General features: G+C 41.5%; 2 protein-coding genes across 3 annotated transcripts in view; one reads left to right on the top strand and one right to left on the bottom strand.

The window, feature by feature from the left end:
• Positions 1 to 2,291: 2,291 nt before the first annotated feature.
• LOC105934584 (elongation factor 2) lies at positions 2,292 to 14,405 on the bottom strand. The gene is made up of 14 exons (XM_012874657.3): positions 14,302 to 14,405; positions 12,431 to 12,645; positions 9,461 to 9,642; positions 9,172 to 9,383; positions 8,902 to 9,080; positions 7,768 to 7,873; positions 7,364 to 7,616; positions 7,064 to 7,259; positions 5,775 to 5,898; positions 5,410 to 5,652; positions 4,827 to 5,180; positions 4,548 to 4,730; positions 4,082 to 4,214; positions 2,292 to 2,716 (listed from the first exon to the last, which is right to left on the bottom strand). The coding sequence occupies exons 1-14, from the start codon at positions 14,302 to 14,304 to the stop codon at positions 2,523 to 2,525; spliced, it is 2,577 nt and encodes an 858-aa protein (XP_012730111.2). The 5' UTR covers positions 14,305 to 14,405; the 3' UTR covers positions 2,292 to 2,522.
• LOC105934549 (cyclic AMP-responsive element-binding protein 3-like protein 3-A) overlaps positions 14,364 to 19,224 on the top strand; it is a 34,027-nt gene continuing 29,166 nt past the window's right edge. For both annotated transcript variants that reach the window (XM_012874597.3, XM_012874596.3), the window contains exon 1: positions 14,364 to 14,451. The gene's annotated coding sequence lies outside the window, so the exon portion shown is untranslated. The remainder of the gene's footprint in view (positions 14,452 to 19,224) is intronic.

Raw genomic sequence — 19,224 nt, 5'->3', positions numbered from 1 at the left:
TTCCAGGGTTTACCTCTCCTCTCGCCCAATGACTGCTGGAGACAGGCGCCCACCCCGATGCAATCCCCAAAGGATGATTCAGTTTAGGCAATCAGTTGAACAGTGGAAGAGAAAAAAAAACTATTGAGACCAATCTGGCCCCATAAGAAAAGTTATTGCACCCTAAGCCAATTGTGCTACCCTTGAGGACGACCACTTCTATCGAGTATTTGCAATAACTTTCAGTCCTTTGTATTGCTGCGGATTAATTGGACCATTAATTTCCAGTTCTAGCCATTAAGGTGAATCTTCTGTTTCCTGAAGAAGCAACTTGGCCTTGGACCATCACACTATACCCCTACTGTGTTTGAATGTTGCCATTTTTAAGGAAATGTTTGTTTTAGGGACAGATTTAAAGGGACAGCCACCTTTCTGTTGTGTCACTGGTACTGCATATTTCATGAAATGATCATGCATCATTAAGATGTTTTTTTTTTTCTTTTGTCAAATGTGAAACTGTCTTTGCTCAGCAGTGGTTTTGGCCCTGGAACACTTGAACGGACACAGCCTTTGTCCTGTCCATTTTCACAGCTGAAATTATGAACAGTGACCTGAAAGGAGGCAAGAGACGCCTGAAATGCTCCAGATGTTATCTGAGGTTCTTTTGTTGTCTCCTGGACGAGTTGTTGGTGCATTGTTGGAGTCATTTTGGGATAAATAGGGTTAAAGATATCTTGGAAACTAAAGATGTCTTGGTTTACAAGTGCAGTTAAATGTAGTCCAGTGGTATTGTGGTTGTGCTGCATTTCATTCATTCAGCAATTAAGTTCCCAACACTGCAGAGTTATGGTATTTAAAAGATCTGATGTACTGTTAAGTTTTCCTATAACATCTTTATTTTACATGTAATACAATTTATCTATTAATGGCTTCACAGAATTTCTTTGCAAACAACCCACTGAAGCCTTTAAAGGGGTTTGAGCCAAGGTTAGTCAGGGAAATGAGAAGCTGGGTGTAATCCTGCCTGATTGATGAGAGCCTGAAATCCAGAGAGCAAGTAGCTTTGTATTATAACCAGGATTGAATTAGAATGAAACAGAACTTTCATGAATTTATTTGATTATATATCTAAACTGGATCGGTTTATCTTGAGATAACAGTTGTTGTGAATAGCCACTATACAAATAATTAAACTGAAAGCTGGCATTTCCTGTCAGACATCAGGGGGAAACATTCTTCTCTACAGCTTCTCTGGGAATGGATATAAACGCCTGTGAAAAAAAAAGGATTTCAAGCAGTTTTCCATTTCCTTTACGTCACATAAATCAGAATATGTAGGAGTCATTAAATCCAAGGCCTCGTAGAAGTCTGATGAAGTCTGATGATAACGTACTAAACCTTAATCAGTTGAATAATAGGATCACTCTAACCTGGCAGGTCAGATTGATCATGTGTAACAAGCTACGTTCTGCACATTTGCGAGCACAAATACCGTGGGAATTCTGCTTGCAGGCAAGGTTAGGATTACTCAGCGTTTATTCATTACTTAAGACAACTTTTATTTTTATCAGTATAAGTGGGTCAAATTAAAATGACCTGCGTTTCAGCTTCTCACTGCATGCTGCAGACGTATTACGGAGCCCCTTGCTGTGACCGTCACTGTCAAGGGTGGAAAACACGAAAACTCTAACTTGGTGAGACCCAACAAAATAATGTGCATGGCCTATAATACCGTAATCTGAGCCATTCACAGAAAAAATAGGCCAGGATTTAAAACAAACATTTGTGGCAAACATTTCTCAGGGCGCTGCAAAAATAAAATCCCAAACCGTACAGCAACAACAAAAGTTGGGATTTGAGTTTAATTGGGAATACTTTTCAAAAAGACTTTGGTCCGGCCTCAAATCACATCTTATCTATCTCATATTGTGGTAACTGGCATCGTATTATATAATAACCTCTATTTCTCACTAGCTGGGAGAGAACAGAATCTCAGGAGTCACATTGATATCATGATTGTATTTCTTTTATTTCATTACATCCACTGAACAAAGCCTCTGTTCAGTCAGTTTTTTTTACTTCTGTAACACTTTTATGTGGTTTCTGTGGTTTACATCTGGCCATGATCCATTTCTAAGCATTATTGCAGCAGTATCACAGTGCACTGTACAGGCCCACCCTAGCAGATACGTGTGTGTGTGGGGGGGGGGGGGGAGGAGATCGGGGAGGTGAAGTAAAGGAACAGAAGAAATGAGGAATAACTGCTGTGATCGAATTGTTTTCTAATACCCTCACCCTAGGCACTTGGTGTACGGTAGCTGTGAAATGACATAAAAACAGCATCACTGCTCCCACTACCTTACAGCTAAAGCTTTGATTCTGCTCTGGGCTCCAAGTCAAAAACAAACAAACGGCGTGATGAATCTTTAAGCCTGTGCAACGGTATTTAAAGTGCCCATGGGGTGGGGTTTTGTCTTGATTTGGTATTTTATAAATCCAGAACTTGTGGGGTGGGGAGTGCGGGGAGGAGGCGGAGGGAGGGGTTACAATTTGTCCAAGTAGTTGTCAAGGGCCGGGATGCCCTCTTTCAGACCTTTGCGTTTCCTAATTTCACCGACGACTTGGAAGGGTTTGCTGGTTGGGTCGCTGGGGTCCCCCTGGAGGATCTGCCAGTGGTCAAACACACACTGAGGGAAGGCCTGGCCTCCAGTGTTGCTGCGCAGGTCAGCCGTGAAACCTGGACACGGTAAAATACAGGGGAGAGCCTCGTTTTAACAAGAAAAAGTGCTTTTATGTCTCCTACAAGAAGCTGTAATTGCGCATCCGTTCACTGACTGATAGTAGATGTGTTTCTGTGCGTTGCAAAAACATTCATACCCCCAGTTCTTTTTCCCTTTTTTGTTTTATTTGGTGTTTATGGGCTTGACTAACTAATGTGTTATTGTAAAATGGAAGGAAAAAGACATTTGGTTTTAAAAGTCGTACGAATATAAGTATGGAATCTGAAACCTGCATTTGTATTTAGTCCCCTTGAGTCAATACGATGTGGAAAAAATTGTCTTTTTTTAACCAGACTTGCACAAGTAGAGAGTGAATTGGTTTTCCCGTTCCCTGCTAAATAGCTCAAGCTGAGTCAGTCTGGATTGAGAGCGCGTGTTAACATAAATCTTTAAGTCTCACCCAGATCTTCCATTGGATATGTATCTCTGGGCTTTGACTGGGCCATTCTAACACATGAAAATGCATTAATCTAAATCACCATTCTGCAGCTCTGGCCGTATGTTTAGGATCGCCGTCCTGTTTAAAGCAAATCTCTTCCCCAGGCTCGTGTCTTTTACAGACTCTAATCTGTTTGCTTTGAGGATAATTCCAAATTTACCCCCATCTATCATCTCTGAACCACTTCCCTTGCCTTGCCAAAGAAAAGCATGATGCTGCCACCACCGTGTTTTCACAGCAGGGTTGGTAGGTTCAGGCAGCGGTGGAGTGTGGAGTTAGTTTCTCTGCATTCAGGCCAAATAGTTGAGATTTGGTCTAATCAGACCAGGACACCTAAATAGCTTGTGGCAAACTGTAAACAGGACTTCTTGGTGCCATCTCTGAATAAATGGCAAACGCTTTCTAACTCTCACCCTACTTGTTTCACTTTCAGATGGTTCATATTTTTCAACCTTGCTGTAATCTTCTCCACAGTTGCTTGCTGTCTTCCTTGGTCTTCATGGAGCTCTTTTTTATTTTTACTGTTATTTTCTAACAAACCCTTCCCAAAAAGACCACATTTTTACAGAGATTAAGTGACACCCAGAGTCACTGACCTATGGGGGCAATTGATTGTACTTTAATTTATTTAGGGGTTTCAGAACAAAAGGGGGTGAACAAAAATGGCATGGCATTTTTGGGTTTTTTCGTCCACCTTTTGTGATAATTTGTGTTGCTTTATGACAATACCAATAAAATACACTGAATTTTTAGTTTGCAATGTGACAAAATGTGAAATAGGGTGAGGAGTTCAAGGGTTATACATACCCTAAGGCGAAGTAAATGTGAGCTTTAGAAGACCTTCAAAGGAAACCTGACACAGGATTTGATGGAAGCAACTTACCGAAGGATTCATTGACCGGCAGGTAGGCTTTCACCACGAACATGGGAGTTCCCATAACTTGGGATTCCTCAAAGACGTGTCCGCGCTTCCTGTTCAACACGCCATAGATCCCACCAACCACCTGTTCTGGGCACTGCATGGAGAGGAGGCACAGAAACAAGCGTACAGTAGTGGGTTTCTGACGTTAAACGTGCAAAAATGCACAACCCTGCAAGCCAGTCTAAAAATAAATCCGGGTGGGATCCAGTCTTTAAAATCACGGGATGCTGTCTTGTACAGCATATCCTATTTTGGAGGACTAAGAAAAATGGAAAACAGGACGTTTCAGATCCCCGACTGAAAGGTCCTTGACCCTCTGACAAATGTTATGTAACAGAAACCTAACATCCTGCCTAACATTAAAGTAGGTTCTCAAAGCTTCTTTGATAAAAGCTTTTTGGAGGGGATGTGACTCGAGACGCCATACCTGTATCTCCACGAGGTAAACCGGCTCCATGAGGCGAGGCTGAGCTGTGAGCTGGCAGGCGTACAGGACCCTGCGAGCGGTGGGGATAATCTGCCCTCCGCCGCGGTGGATGGCATCTGCGTGTAGCGTGACGTCATGGATGTCAAACCTGATTGCGCGCATGTTTTCTTCACACAGCGCGCCCTGCAGCGGTGAGTACCGGGAAACTGATTACACACAGCCGAGCTTTAACCGAGCACGTGCGGTAAAACGGCGGCGGTAAACGACTGGTCCACGCACCTCTTTGGTCGCCCACTGGAAACCGGCCACCACGCTGTCCTTGATCTCGTTGAGGTACTGGACTCCCTTCGTCACGTCTATCAGCAGATTGGGGCCGCTCCCGTCGGGACCGAAACACCAGATCTTCCTGGCCTCCGACACCTCCCACTCGTATTTTTCGGCGAGGTAACGGGCGCGAGCCTTGAGCTCCTGCCGAGCGCTGACGTCCCCTTTCTCGATGTCCTCGGCCAGGCCATCTGGGAACGGGCGGGATTTCATGAAGAGTCGGTTGTGCTTGTTGGGGGACTTGGACAGACACATCTGATCGGATTCCTCCGTCACCGTCTCTCTGTAAGACACCACCGGGTCGGATTTCTGAGAAGAAAAAAAACAAAAAAGTAGTTATGCTAGTTTGAATGCAAACAGTGATTTGTGGAAACTTCTCCAATCATAAAGTTGGTGTAAGTAATCATTTGGTACTTGAATGAAACATGGCATTTTAAACAACATGTCACGTATATCCCTTGAAGATGGGCCATCGTTTAACTATCATCTAGCGTCCCTACTCTGACCTCCTATGCAGAGAAACATCTCCTCCGTTCACCTTGATTGGAATGCAGGCATGGTCCTCCTCCAGGTCTTTGAGGCAGATCTCCAGGTGCAGCTCCCCCGCTCCGGCGACGATGTGCTCTCCGGACTCCTCGATGATGCACTGCACCATCGGGTCCGACTTGGCCAGGCGCTTCAGGCCCTCGACCAGTTTGGGCAAGTCGGCCGGGTTCTTAGCCTCCACGGCGACCCGAACGACGGGGCTCACGCTAAACTTCATCACCCTCATGTTGTGGGCCTGCATGGAAGAGTAACTCGAGTGTTTTTGTGCCGATACAACAGGAAACGGATATTTAATGTGACGCGCAGGGTTGGATGCAACTTCCTGTTGCTCACGAAGGAAGGAAATGAATACGTTACCTGTTCAAAGGTGGTAATAGTCCCAGTCTTGATCAAGTACTGGTCAACTCCGACTAAACCCACGATGTTGCCACATGGGACATCTTCAATAGGCTCCACATACCGACCCATCATCAGAATAGTCCTGCACACAGGTGAAGGTAATAGAACCAACCATTTATTTAACTTTTAAACACGCCTTGTAAACATATTCATACCTTACAAGGTTTTTTTTATTTTTTTGCATTTTGCTGTGGTAGCAATTTGTTATAAAACGTCTGTTGAGTAAAAGGAAAATCATAGCAGATTTTATAGATATTTTACAATCAAAAACCTAAATAAATGCTTTCACAGCTCTTACAGCTGAAGGTCTTTTGGGGAACGTCTCTGCAAGCTTTTTATACCCAGTGACTGGATTTCTTTTTGCCCGTTCTTCTTTCTAAAATCGCTCAGATTGGATACAGAGCACCTGTAAACTGTAGAGCGTAAGTTTGACTGGACCATTGTATGTCAAGAAGAATACGCTTGGATAAACTATTACAATACAGCTCTGACCGCATGTCTTGGCTGGTTGTCTCTATTTAAGAAACACAAGATTCTTTCAGGGGTCAAGGTAGACGAATGCAAGCGGATACCATATCTAGTCACTTTTTTTTATTTATATATATATAAAAAAATATATTTCTTCCATTCTAGATTATCGCTACATTGCATTGTTGGATTGAAATTTAACCCAATATAATAAATCAAAACTTGTGGTTGGAACAGAACAAAATGTGAAAAGGTTCAAGGGCTATGAATTAGGGCTGGACGATATAGTAAAAGAAAACATGTTGATAAAATAGAAATCATATTGGATCGATATCGATAATTATCAACGAATTCAAAACATATATTTTAAGTGCAGCCCTGGCCATTTTATGCTGTTGCTTAGCGACCTACTTTTAGATACAAAACACACAAACACTGAATTCAAACTCAACCCTTTATTCAACCAACTTTTTACCAAAACTGCAAGTTTTTAAAAAAGAAAAAAAGGACGTTAGCTCTGAACTCTCTGAAGGGGGCGGGGCTTAGTTCCTGGGTTTGCGTTTGTGATTGGTTGGGAGGATGTAATGACTGTAATATTAACCTACACGGCTAGAACGCAAAAGGAAAGAAAACTGTTATTCTATTGAACTTTTTGTTTATCCTTTTTTTTTCTGTCATCGATATATACGTCTGTCAATGGATATATATTGTTATTGAATTATCGTCCAGCCCTACTGTGAACTGTTTTTTATTTTATATTTTTGCAAGAACAGTCTCACCTCTGGATAGGTTTGATGTACAGGTCTTCCTTTTTTCCGGGCGTAAAGTTTGGCCCCATGATGCGCACCTTCAGGCCTGTCGACACGCAGCCAGAAAACACGCGTCCAAAGGCGTAGAAACGGCCCTTGTCGCTCGTCGGTACCATCTTGGAAATGTACATCATCAGAGGAGCCTTGGAGTCACAGTTCTTGATACCTGAGAAGGGAGTTGAGACATTAGCTGAAGTAAACACGCGCTTAATTGTTGAACCACGATGAGACATTTAAATTGCTCCTAATTGAACAACGTCAGCGTCTGACCCATGGCGGCCTCGTCGTCTCCCGGGCCTTCGTAGAGCAGCTCACAGCGGTACCTCTGCGCAGTGACAGGAGAGGGCAGGTGGATGGTGATCATCTGGAGCAAGGCTTCTCCAGCGGGTAGCCAGCGGCGCATCACAGCCTTCAGCAGAGGCTTCCCCTCCTTATCCTTGTCCTCAGTGTCCAATTTGACATCCAGCTTTTCAATTAGCTTGGCTGTTTCTTCCTTCCTGAAATTCATGATGGCGTCAAACACCTGGGAGAGAATTGAAAAAGGGGCTAAACAGTGAACTTTGTCCAATTAAGTGAGTGCAATGCACTTTTTTCAATGTGCTGCTCCGTTTAACATGCAGAACTAAAGGGGTTGTAAATCCCTCTTAAGGACCCCTGATGGGATTCATTTTCACCTTAAAAATGGGATCCAAAACAAGCTGGCAAAAGGTTCTGGGATATTTCTGTCCGTCAGGGCCAGAGGCTGTCTTACTGAATTTGCCGGCACTTGGGTCGAAGTATCTAGAAACAACAAAGAGATTAGTGCAAAATATAATATTTAAATGAGCCGCTCTAGTTAGAGAGTCTACTAACATTGATATATTCTTCACTGCCAAACGGAACATCTGATTATACTTTTCGGGCAATATGTTTTTTTTCTTCTTCATGTAGCAGCAAAATCGTAGGGCGCCGTGCGTAGTTCACTTCTTCTAACCTCTGGAAGATCCAGTGAGACCAGGAACTTGCTTTAAAAGCCAGGATTTTCCAATATCTGATGTCATTTAATTTACATTGAAAGAACATGAAATGACTTAAGCAGCAGCAGTCAAAGTATTTGTTTTCTCTCTCCGCAGCTATTTAACTATGTGTCTTTCTAGGAAGAAGCCGTTGACTGAGCTGTTGATGACATTAACTCTTTGTTTTTCCTTCTCCTGAAAGTATTCCTGACCCAGTTGTGCTTCCTGGTAAGGACCGAATCCCTGTAGTTACCTGGCTGGGTGATTCTTTGTTTAGCTGTGTCTCTTTCCTTAAAGGAGCTATTGACAGAGCTTCAGTCTCAAGGATTGCTGTAAAGTCAACAGCTCGATGCAATCTACTGGGCTTTACAAAATATATATATTTTTTTATATATACACAACTTATAGAATATCTTATTTTGGGAAGACTGAAAGTGACAGATCACTTTGTGGCAACTACAAAGTGTCTGAGAGCCAATCTGCATTTAAACTGTCAAACAAAATGAGTCAAAAGAACCATATCTCAGTTTCCTCAATGATTGGATCAGATTACATCCTTACGCGAATTCCTGTGGATTTATCCTGGATTTACACATAAAAAGATCAATTTGCCCAGTTGTTGAGCATTTTTCTTTATTCTTTACCTTTTGTTAACACTTTTGCCACACAAAGTGACACAGCAGGGAAAATGTAGATAGCTGATTTGTAACCATGGCTTATTTAAAATATTACATTAATATCTGGCACCTCGGGCAGCCTAACCAGCGCTGTCATTAGGGCGACATGGAATGCAAGTGTGAGTTTATTTTTTACCTGTCTCCCCATAGCTTCTTCATCATATCCTCCACTTTTTTACACCTCTCTGTTGGTCCTAGCTGAGCGACTCCTTTCGCTGCGAATTTAGCAACGTACATCTCAGCGAACTGCTTCAACGTGAAAGCCCAGCCGTGGAGGCCGGAGCCGAATCCAACCGTTCCGATAACAGGGTCGATCTGAGGAAAAGGAAGTTTTTCACCGTGAACATTCATCGCAGCTGTTTAATCGCAGACGTGCGTTTTTTTTTTGTGGCTGCTTAGACTTCACCATGATGTTCCCCATGGGCCCGTTTTCGTCCTCTCCGTAGGTGGAGATGATGACATTGACGTTCTCCACGATGCGCTGAAACGTCTGGTAGAGCTCGTCTGGCTCCAGCTGCAGCTCCAGCAGGGCCCGGTCCATCTTGTTCATCATCAGAACCGGCTTGATGCGTTCAGCGATGGCCTGCCGCAGCACGGTCTCGGTCTGGACGCACACACCTGTCCGGGGAATGCGACAAGGTGAACGTCGGCCCGCGGCCCGAGTACCTGAGAACCGGCACGGCTCGTGCGATTACCTGAGACACAGTCCACCACCACCAGGGCGCCATCAGTGACTCTGAGGGCGGCGGTCACCTCGGAGGAGAAATCCACGTGACCCGGGGAGTCAATCAGGTTGATGAGGAAGCCTTGTCCGTCTTTACTCTGCTTGATGAACGCCAGGTCATTCTCTTCGAGCTCATAGTACAAGGAGATGGCCCTGGATGGCAGAGAGAGAAAACAATAAGGGTCATGCTCATGGTACATTTAGATTTGACACTTCACTTTAGCTAAACTGTGCAAGGACTCCACTAAAAACCAACGCTATTCAACAACTCAGTTAAAATCCAGCCAGCGGTATACAAGAAACGGACATAAGATGGATTACACACTGGCTAAGGTAGGAAACATTGCTGTGATCGAAAGGTGGTGGTGGGGGGATTATTTGATCTCATATTGATTTTATTTATTTGTCAATTCACAAAGAAGTGATCAGTCTTCCAAGATAGTAGTTTGATTTCTATTTAAAAAAAGACAGAGAATCAACAAAATCCAGAAACAGTTAAATTAAAGTTATGAAATTGGTTTGCATGTCAGCGAGGTAAATAAGTATTTGATCCTCTTCCACAGGCTGGTCAAGAGCCAAAGGGGAGCCAAGACTAATTGGATAAAATCAAAGTTAGCACAAACTATGTAAAAAATTATTTAAGAAGAAACTGTATTTTCTAAAGACAGCACGCAGTTTTATTCAGGCTGCTACTTTTTAAATGGTGGGTGACACTTCAGCACGTAACAAGGAGCTAAATGTGAGCATCATAGTTGCTCTGTTTAATTCTTTTGGGATTTCATCTTGACTATAACGGCGCATTGGAATTGAAAATATTGGCAACTGTAAGTATATCTCAGCCTTAAGGTTGCCATTCTCCAGTGAAGAAGTTTCTAAACCTTTTCTAACAGGAAATAGTTCTCCCACACTGGAAGGCCTTTTTGCAGACAGTAGCTCTTTTTTGAGCTTGTTGCGTTTTCCAACACAAACGCACAGAAAAAAACAGAGATTAATGTACTTGAACAACTCCTCTTTGTGTCAGTTGGTGCTAATTAGCATTACATCCCATGTACTTGTATTACCTTGCAAAACATTTTTTAATAGATTTTCTTCAGATTATGACTAAAAGCAGCTTTTGCACCATGGTTGCAGAAGACTGTTGTTTACAGGTATTAATTCAGATGCTGAAGACATGTCTTTTGCATAAAATGCTTAAGAATGTAGAAAAGCACAGAGTTACAATGACTTCTTTCAGGCATGCAGCTTAACATTGCCTTGGCTTCAGTAGTAGACCAAACAAACTGACCAATCGCCGCAACGACGACAGAAATAAAAGTTGGATAGAATCAATTATAGATCTTAACACTGGTATCGGTACGTCGAAGTTTTACGAACCTAGAGAACAGAAATTGGCCACAAAGCTCTGATTGATGCATCTCGATTTCTGAGCTCCGTCATGAAAGCGTCTTAGTGGCTCTGTCACTTGCTGATGACACATGGTGCAGTGTGAACCAATAAATGCAAAAAGTAACAAACACCTGTGGAGCAGTAATTATGGGACGCACTTTTATAACTACAACAGCTGGTGTAGTGGTTACCTAAAGAGGGGCTGATGCAACACAGAGGCAAACATGACGCTCTGCCAAGTGTTCATAAACCTGCTGCTATTGGATTTGGACTAACCTTTTTAAAGAGATTTTACATATTTTATTATAACATACGGGCATTTTTGTTTGGTCTTCTGAGAAATAAAAATTTTAATTGATTCATTTATGGTTTACACTTTGAGCAGTGTTCCAGTTTCCAGGGGAAATAGATCCTAATTATTCTTTTTCCTGTTGTTCTATGTTTTTTACAGGCTCTTGTATTAGTTATTGTAAATTTACTCCACATAAATAAACATAACTGGCTGAATAGTTCCTGAATTCTCTGTTTTTTTTTTTTTATTTCTTCACATGAGACGTTTTATACATTATTCAGGAGGTACAGTTAATTAATGTCAGGTAATAATAATCAGCAAGTCGAATACCAAAAAATAAGTTTTCTCCTCCGTCAAGTCATCAAATGCATCAAAACAAAGAACTCCACTATTTTCGGTCTATAAACATAGCAGCCAAAAGCATGAACTTTGATATTCGTGCTTGAGTTTAGTAAAATCCAATAAAGCTTAAAGGGGACATTTCATGCTTTTCGGTTCTTCCTTTTCACATTCAGATCATTCAGTTTGTGTCTATATAAAGTGGAACTGCAATGCTTTGGTCTGCATTCCCTGTTAATTTACCCCCATCTTTCCCCTTTTTGCCCCTGATCTGAGGTACGTCTCGTTTTGGTGCTGTCTCTTTAAATCCTAAAGACCCTCCAGGTCCCAGAGCATCCACTCCACCCTGTTCAGTCATTTTTGTAGTCAAAGACATTCTTCAGCTTGGACTACAAAGCACAAAATAATATTGACGAATTCGCAAAATTGGTAACAAAATCAGTAACAAAAAAAAAATGCAATAGAAAACCGAATGTCTTGAAAAATATGACCTAAAAAAGAATATAAAGATATCTATGCAGCATCTTTAGAGACTAAATGAAACTTTTCCGTACACCCAGAGATTCCAACTACACAACAAAATGTATTTAAGGGCTAAAAAAGTGGATTTTGCATCATATGTCCCCTTTAGGAAAAGATACAAGACAGCAATTCCTTCATTTTCTGATGGATTTAAAACCTCCACCTCCAATCAAAGAATCTGCAGCACATTTTTCTGTCTTTTTTGTGTCCTTAGAAGAAAAAAGTTAAAATCTGTATGAACTGGTCAGACCTCAAAGAAAACCTGAACTCAGTATCGGCCAGGATGAGTGCATCCCTAATTAATGATGTTTAAGTAACATAATATTTAGTTATGAATATTTGGCTGTCATTTTCACTCTTCAGTGGAATCATCCATGTCTCCAGGGCCCCATTCCCACATACGTAGATTTAATGGTGATGCAGCGCTCCTGCTCGTCTTTGCGTGTGTCCGTGAAGCGGGTCTCCCCGGCCCGGGACGAGGCTATGATCCCAGCCTTGGACACCAGCGAGTCAGTCAGCGTGGACTTCCCGTGATCCACGTGGGCGATCACGGACATGTTCCTGATGTTGGACTTTTTGTCCATGATGGCCCGGATCTGATCCACTGTGAAGTTCACCTGTGGGGAGTGGGTTACATGTCAAACGTTGCATTCATTTACGCACAACCAGCACCAGAGGTTCACTTTATTCATCGTATGCTTCTATTTATGTCATGTAGTCAGCGTGCACAGCCGCTCCGGGCAGAGTTATAAAAAGAAAGACATGTCTGAAACTGAACCTCGGAGGAAAGAAGTGGTCGGGGTTGGGAGGGTGCAGATTGTGCCTTATGGCTGAAGCAACAAATCAGGAATTACTGAGTCACCATACACATGCCGCAGCTCAATGGGCCGAGTTGGACCTCTTTCAAGACTCTCTGTTTTAAAGCTTACTACTGCCTTATAGATGTTCCCATAGAGATGAAGTCAGTAAAAATGCGCATGCCCCTATTGGACCAAGAAAAACTATGAAATGCAATATGATAATATAATCCTACAAAAGACAGACTGTTCTAACTACAGCAAATGATCATGTACTGCATGATAATAAAATTAATAATCTCTAAGGAACGTAAAAAGCCTTAGTTTAATATAAAACATTCCTAACATCTTATGGTCTGGGTAGGTTACAGGAAAAAAAGGATAATAATATTAAAATTACAAAAGAAAACCGTCATCATTAATTTTAAATTAACAAGCCTTGACTGGTTTATCTTACAGTTTTTGGTGATTCAAGGCAACAAATGCTAATAAAATTAATGAAAAAAAATTATATATGATTGTCACTATGAATCTTAAGAAGCCTTACTTGGATATAAATATTTATTAACTGGTTCACCTCTTACTTTAGGAGGATTATATGCAAATAATAATAATAATAATATTAATAATACAAATTCTGAAAACTATAAAATAATCTCTATTGATCTCTAAGGGAAGCCTTAATTTATAATTAAACATTTCTTAACCTGTTAATGTTAAAGCTTGGGAGGATTACAGGGGAAAATACTGAAATAATATAAAATAATCATCTATATAGACCTCTGTAAGAATCCTTATATGTATATGCAATGTTCCTTGAATAGGTTTACTTAGAATAAAGTCTGTACAAATAACGAGGACACCTGACCCAGATCTAGGCCACAAATGACTCCCGATGGGATATCCTGTTAAAAAAAAACACCATAACAACCCTAAATGACCACAGAAACTCCTGATCAGAGACTTAAAACGCAGGGGGGCTCTCTGTAAATGACGTATACGCAATTTAATATTTGAAGGCTCTTGAATTTAACAGAGTGACGCAATCTCCTTTTAAAGCAGCGCAACTTCATAATCCAGTAAAGCTGTCATTCCCAGACGTGTCGGATCGGTGCGTTTTTCCCCGTGTCCACCGCCCGCTTACAGCGTTTCTGCGGTCATGCGTGATATTAAAGGCTTTGCTGTGAACGTCACAGTGGAGAGGCTGAGCAGGGCCGTGCAGTAAAGGCCACAGCCCTGCGTTATCAGCCGGCTGCTGCGCATGTTACGGCCGCCCGCAGCCGGGGGCCCTTATCTGGTCACACAACACCGCCGAGCGCCGGCATCCATTTCACGCACCTGACGGGCTCCATCCAGGGCGGCTCATTGCGTTGTCACCGCTAGAACCACGCATGAAGGTTATTCCGTGGAGCGGCTCGCCAGACGGGCGTCCGCGTCAAAACAATTACGCAGGAGAGAAGCCCGTTATGCACTCACCATGTTGGAGTGTGGTCGTGGATCCTCGTATGTGACGGGTTATTATTATTTTTTTTTCTCGCAGTAGACACTGCCTCTGAGGACAGGCAGTCCCGGTGGCGTGAGAGAAGAGACCGGGCTGCTGCTGCGGCTGTCGTTTTTCAAGTGCAGGTGAGAGAGCGCAGCGGCAGGGGGCGCTGGTGCTCAGAGGGCGGATCGGGTTTCTGTGTGTCCCGTTCACTGAGTTTGGGAGTTCTCACTGACAGGCTATCTGTTTTACTATGTTTAGAATTAAAATCGTCGACGTTTTTCCACCTCTTTTTCCAAAACAGATAAATTAATTAAATAAAAATAAATCTGGTGGTTTGCGTCCTTTGACGTGGAGTGTAGGTTGTCTGCCTCTATGCAAAGCAAATCTGCAAGTTCAGTTTTGGTCTGGACACCTGAACAGCTTCTATATGTTTGGTTTCACCACTGCAAACGAGACATGCTATGGTTTTCTTTGAAGATCGGCTGTCTTATTGACACTCTTCAATAAAGGCCAGACAGTCCTGCAGCTATGTAGATTGAGTCATAGCTGAACTGTGGATTATTGCTATCTATCTATCTATCTATCTATCTATCTATCTATCTATCTATCTATCTATCTATCTATCTATCTATCTATCTATCTATCTATCTATCTATCTATCTATCTATCTATCTATCTATCTATCTATCTATCTATCTATCTATCTATCTATCTATCTATCTATCTATCTATCTATCTATCTATCTATCTATCTATCTATCTATCTATCTATCTATCTATCTATCTATCTATCTATCTATCTATCCTAGTGTTGGGCACCTTTGCTTCACAGCGTGGAAATGTGGGTACTACATTTATTTTTGAGGATATTGCACTTATCCTCAGTGCAGAGAGTCTGATGGTCCACGAATAAAAACTGTTCCTCTGTGTGTTAGTGTTGCACTTCAGGGACCTAAACCTGTTTCCAGAAAGCAGACGGTTGAACATGTGATGTTCAGGGTGAAAACTGTCCCCAGTGACCTTCTGAGCTCTGCTGCAGCAGCAGGAGCTCGCCATGTCCTCCACCCGGGGCAGACGGCAGCCTATGATCTTTTCTGCAAATCTGGTAACCCCGCTCATCAGCACTGACTCTATGGTAGGCCGGTACAAGGACACCAGACGGTTCACCTTCAGATGGTTGCTCCTTAATATACGCAGGAAATGTAGTCTCTGCTGGGCCCTTTTTTTTTTAAAGTGCTAATGTGTTAAGAGGCTGGGTAAGGTCCTCAGAGTTGTGTGTCCCCTCTCCACCTGTGCTCCATTGATGGTTATTGGAGCGTAATCCCCCCTCTGGCTTCTTAAATCAACGACTACCTCTTTGGACGTGGAGGTTTCAGCTCCAGGTGAATCTACTCTGACAGAGTAAAGGGAGCTGAACATAGCTTTCAGATTTTTTTTTTTTTATAAAAGATTTTGGAAACCATGTAACCTTTTATTCATCCTTGGAATAATGTAACTCTTGGATGTTCTGTCATATAAACCCCAAGAAATACATTAAAGGTTGTGGTTGTAACATGAGTCATGACAAAGCATTTAAACGTTATCCATCTATGAACACTTTAAACCCTGCATTGTTTCCAGAGGGCTTACTTTCAGCTCTGTGCATTGGTAACATTTTTAATCAAATTCTGTATTACTGCATAAAAAAACAATTTATAGAAAATACCCAAAACTACCGCATTAAGTGGAAGTTTGCCAAACCTAAAGTCCTTTAGATTTGCAAATGATGGAGAATTACAGTGGATAACTGGGAATGATTTTTGTGGTATGCTATATTTTAGGGCTTTTCAAGACTTTTTTGCCATCTTTCAGGAAAAAGAGGCTCGTAGACTATTTTTCATGAAGGGGTATGGCTGGTTTGAGATTTTGTTTTGGAGACCTTTATAAATCTCTTATTACGACTCATAAGACGCTACAATCATCTCTCCGAAGGTCTCAGACAGCCTTTTCGAGCTCACCGTGGTGTTAATGCTCACCTCAGCTATTCGGAGCGCACCAAGACAAAGTATTTGAGTTTTAAAAGGTGCAAACTTCCTTAAAAAATGCTGAGTAATTATCTTCTAATCAAGTGCTCCCGATGAGATGATTTTGGGTGGGTGTATGTATGTATGTATGTATGTATGTATGTATGTATGTATGTATGTATGTATGTATGTATGTATGTATGTATGTATGTGTGTGTGTATGTATGTATGTATGTATGTATGTATGGATGTATGTATGTATGTATGTATGTATGGATGGATGGATGGATGGATGGATGGATGGATGGATGGATGGATGGATGGATGGATGGATGGATGGAACATAGTGCATACTAAAGATAAAATGGGTCTCACTCAGAGTACATGACCCAAAAGAAATCTAATTGTTGTTGAGGTGAAGTCAACAAAAATTTAAATCATTACAGACCAATTTCCTCTAAAACACGGGTGGTAATTATCGGTATAAAAACCATTAGAAACGTTCTAGTAGAAATAATGCACCGGAGAACATGGATAGAGTAAAATGCACGAGGTGAAATACATGAACACAAGCTCCTGTGTCACTGTGGTCACTTGTCACTAACTTATATTTTATTCAGTGGTTATTCCTTATTTATTTACAGCCTTTGAAGGAGCCTGATTATATTATAAATGAAGCAGATTTATCCATGAGCAGGAACACAACGAAGCATGAAAGAGGTCGCATGTTAGTGATGATTATGAACACCATGATGTCAAGATGAAGTGCTTTTACAGTCATCGTGTCGCACATGTATTTAAAAGTGCCTTTTAATCACATATGTATTTAGAAGTGGCTTTTAATTGCTTATTTTTGCTTTTCTAATACGACGAAATGCTGCACGTATCTGGTTCTAATGTCCAAACAAGGCTGGGGATTTATTGAGTGCTTCAAGGATTCACTGATGAGGGCTGAAAGTTTTCTGTTCCCTGCTGTTTAATATTGCACCGTGAAGCAGCTTTAGTATGCTGTAAGAGTTTTCCACCAGCTGAGGGCAGAGCAGAACAAAACATCTCGGGGGAGGCTGCCAAATAGAAAATGGGACACAAAAAGATCATTAATCGGAGTGGAAAGGATTTGTTATCGCATGTGTGTTTTTCAGTAAAAAGTTTTGGACTTTTTATCCATTTATTTAACCTCATCGGTTTCAAAGAGAATTAAAGAAGAATAACAATAAAAGACATCTGGTCTTTGTGGTTTGACATAAAACGTCTGAGCTGCTTGTTTTATCACCAAAATCATTTTTCAAAACTTTTTAAGACACAGTGTGTTCATAAAGTGTTCATACTGGAGGAATGTTTCAACATTTTGTCACAGTATAACCACACAACTCGCTTGAGTTTTGGAGTTTACACAACGGACTGGGAGAAGAATTGGAAGGAGAAGAAAAAAGCTTTGTTGAAATGCATTTCCAATAAGAATCGGAAAACTGTGGGCTGCATTTTTATTCAGCCCCATTTACTCCGACAAATAATAAACATTTTCAAATACAGACAAGGTCAATCAGACGGGACGGAGAGCGCCTACGGACGTTGTTTTAACGTTGTGCAACAGATTCTCATCTGGATTCAGGTTTGGACTTTGACTGGACCCTTCAAACACACGCCTATGCTTTGGTCCAAACAGTTTTAGCTCTGGCTGGATGTTCAGGGTCCTTGTCCTGCTGGAGGGTCCACCTCTGCCACAAGCTAGAGCCGATTGCCGCCTCCAACAAGGTTTCCTCTCCAGATTTTGCCCTTAAATATCTTTTTAATCTCATTGATCTGACCAGACTTGTGACCAGAATGTCCATGTCTATAGATTCTGTCGGTTTAGGTGGACAGCCTTGTCTTGGTAGGGTTGCCGTTGTGATATTCTCTTTTCATTTTCATTTTGTGATGTCCACAGCTTTGGGTATATATATTGGATAACTGTGACCTGTCTGCTGTGATACCTGGTCTTCATGGTGCTGTTTATTCACAAACCTCAGAGGTCTTCACAAAATAGCTTTATTTAAGATGAGATTCAAATAAACATACATGGACCTACTGACTGTTAAAGGCATTTTAATGTACTTGATTTTATCCTGGGTATCAGGGTAAAGGGGACTTAAAGCATATAGTATGTATATATCTTGATACTTACCAACTAGTATGTATTAGTCTAAATTTATAGTTGTAACGTTAAAAATAAAAAACTGGACAAAGCTTACGGGGTGGGAATACATTTGCAAACCACCACATCAATAGGAAACGGTTATTGCTTGTGGTTTCATTTGATTTTACGGGGGGAAAAAACACACAGAACCAGAAAAAAATCCTGTACCTGCACCTCTTTTATTTCAAAATGTAGTGTGAAATATATTAAGTTTCTGTTTGGAGCAAATAACCAAGCAATCTCCGGTCATTCCGACCAGTGCAGCTGGGGATTTTGTTTCACTCTGCTGCAATATCTCCGCACACTGGATCACGCCTTCCATTTGTGCAGCTGACTTACTTCCAGAGTGATAGATGAAGCCCACGCCTTGTGTTTGCAGGTGGATGCATTCATTCATTCAAGATGATGAACACAGACCAATCATTATGAGATGGAGTGCCAGGACTGCGAGAAAGCACTGCAAATATTGCTATTTTATGCACAGCTGGTGGGCCTTATAAAATGACTGCCATCCTGCTGCTTTAAGTGCAAACAAACATTCAAATGAGCTCCAAAATGAGAAAAAAAACTGCAACCATCACGCGACATGAAAAGGTTTTAAGAATGCAAAAAAAATAAATAAATAAATAAATAAAAATAGTCTGCTCTTAAACTAAACAGAAAAGGCATGAAATAGTGCATGTGAGCTGGAACATAAAAAGGGTTTAGAGTTTCCAAGTGAGCACATGGGAAAT

The sequence above is a fragment of the Fundulus heteroclitus genome, chromosome 6, assembly GCF_011125445.2.
Source record: "Fundulus heteroclitus isolate FHET01 chromosome 6, MU-UCD_Fhet_4.1, whole genome shotgun sequence".
Lineage (NCBI taxonomy): Eukaryota > Metazoa > Chordata > Actinopteri > Cyprinodontiformes > Fundulidae > Fundulus > Fundulus heteroclitus.
Note: the sequence above shows the minus strand (reverse complement) of the source record. Positions and strands in the feature narration are given on the sequence as shown.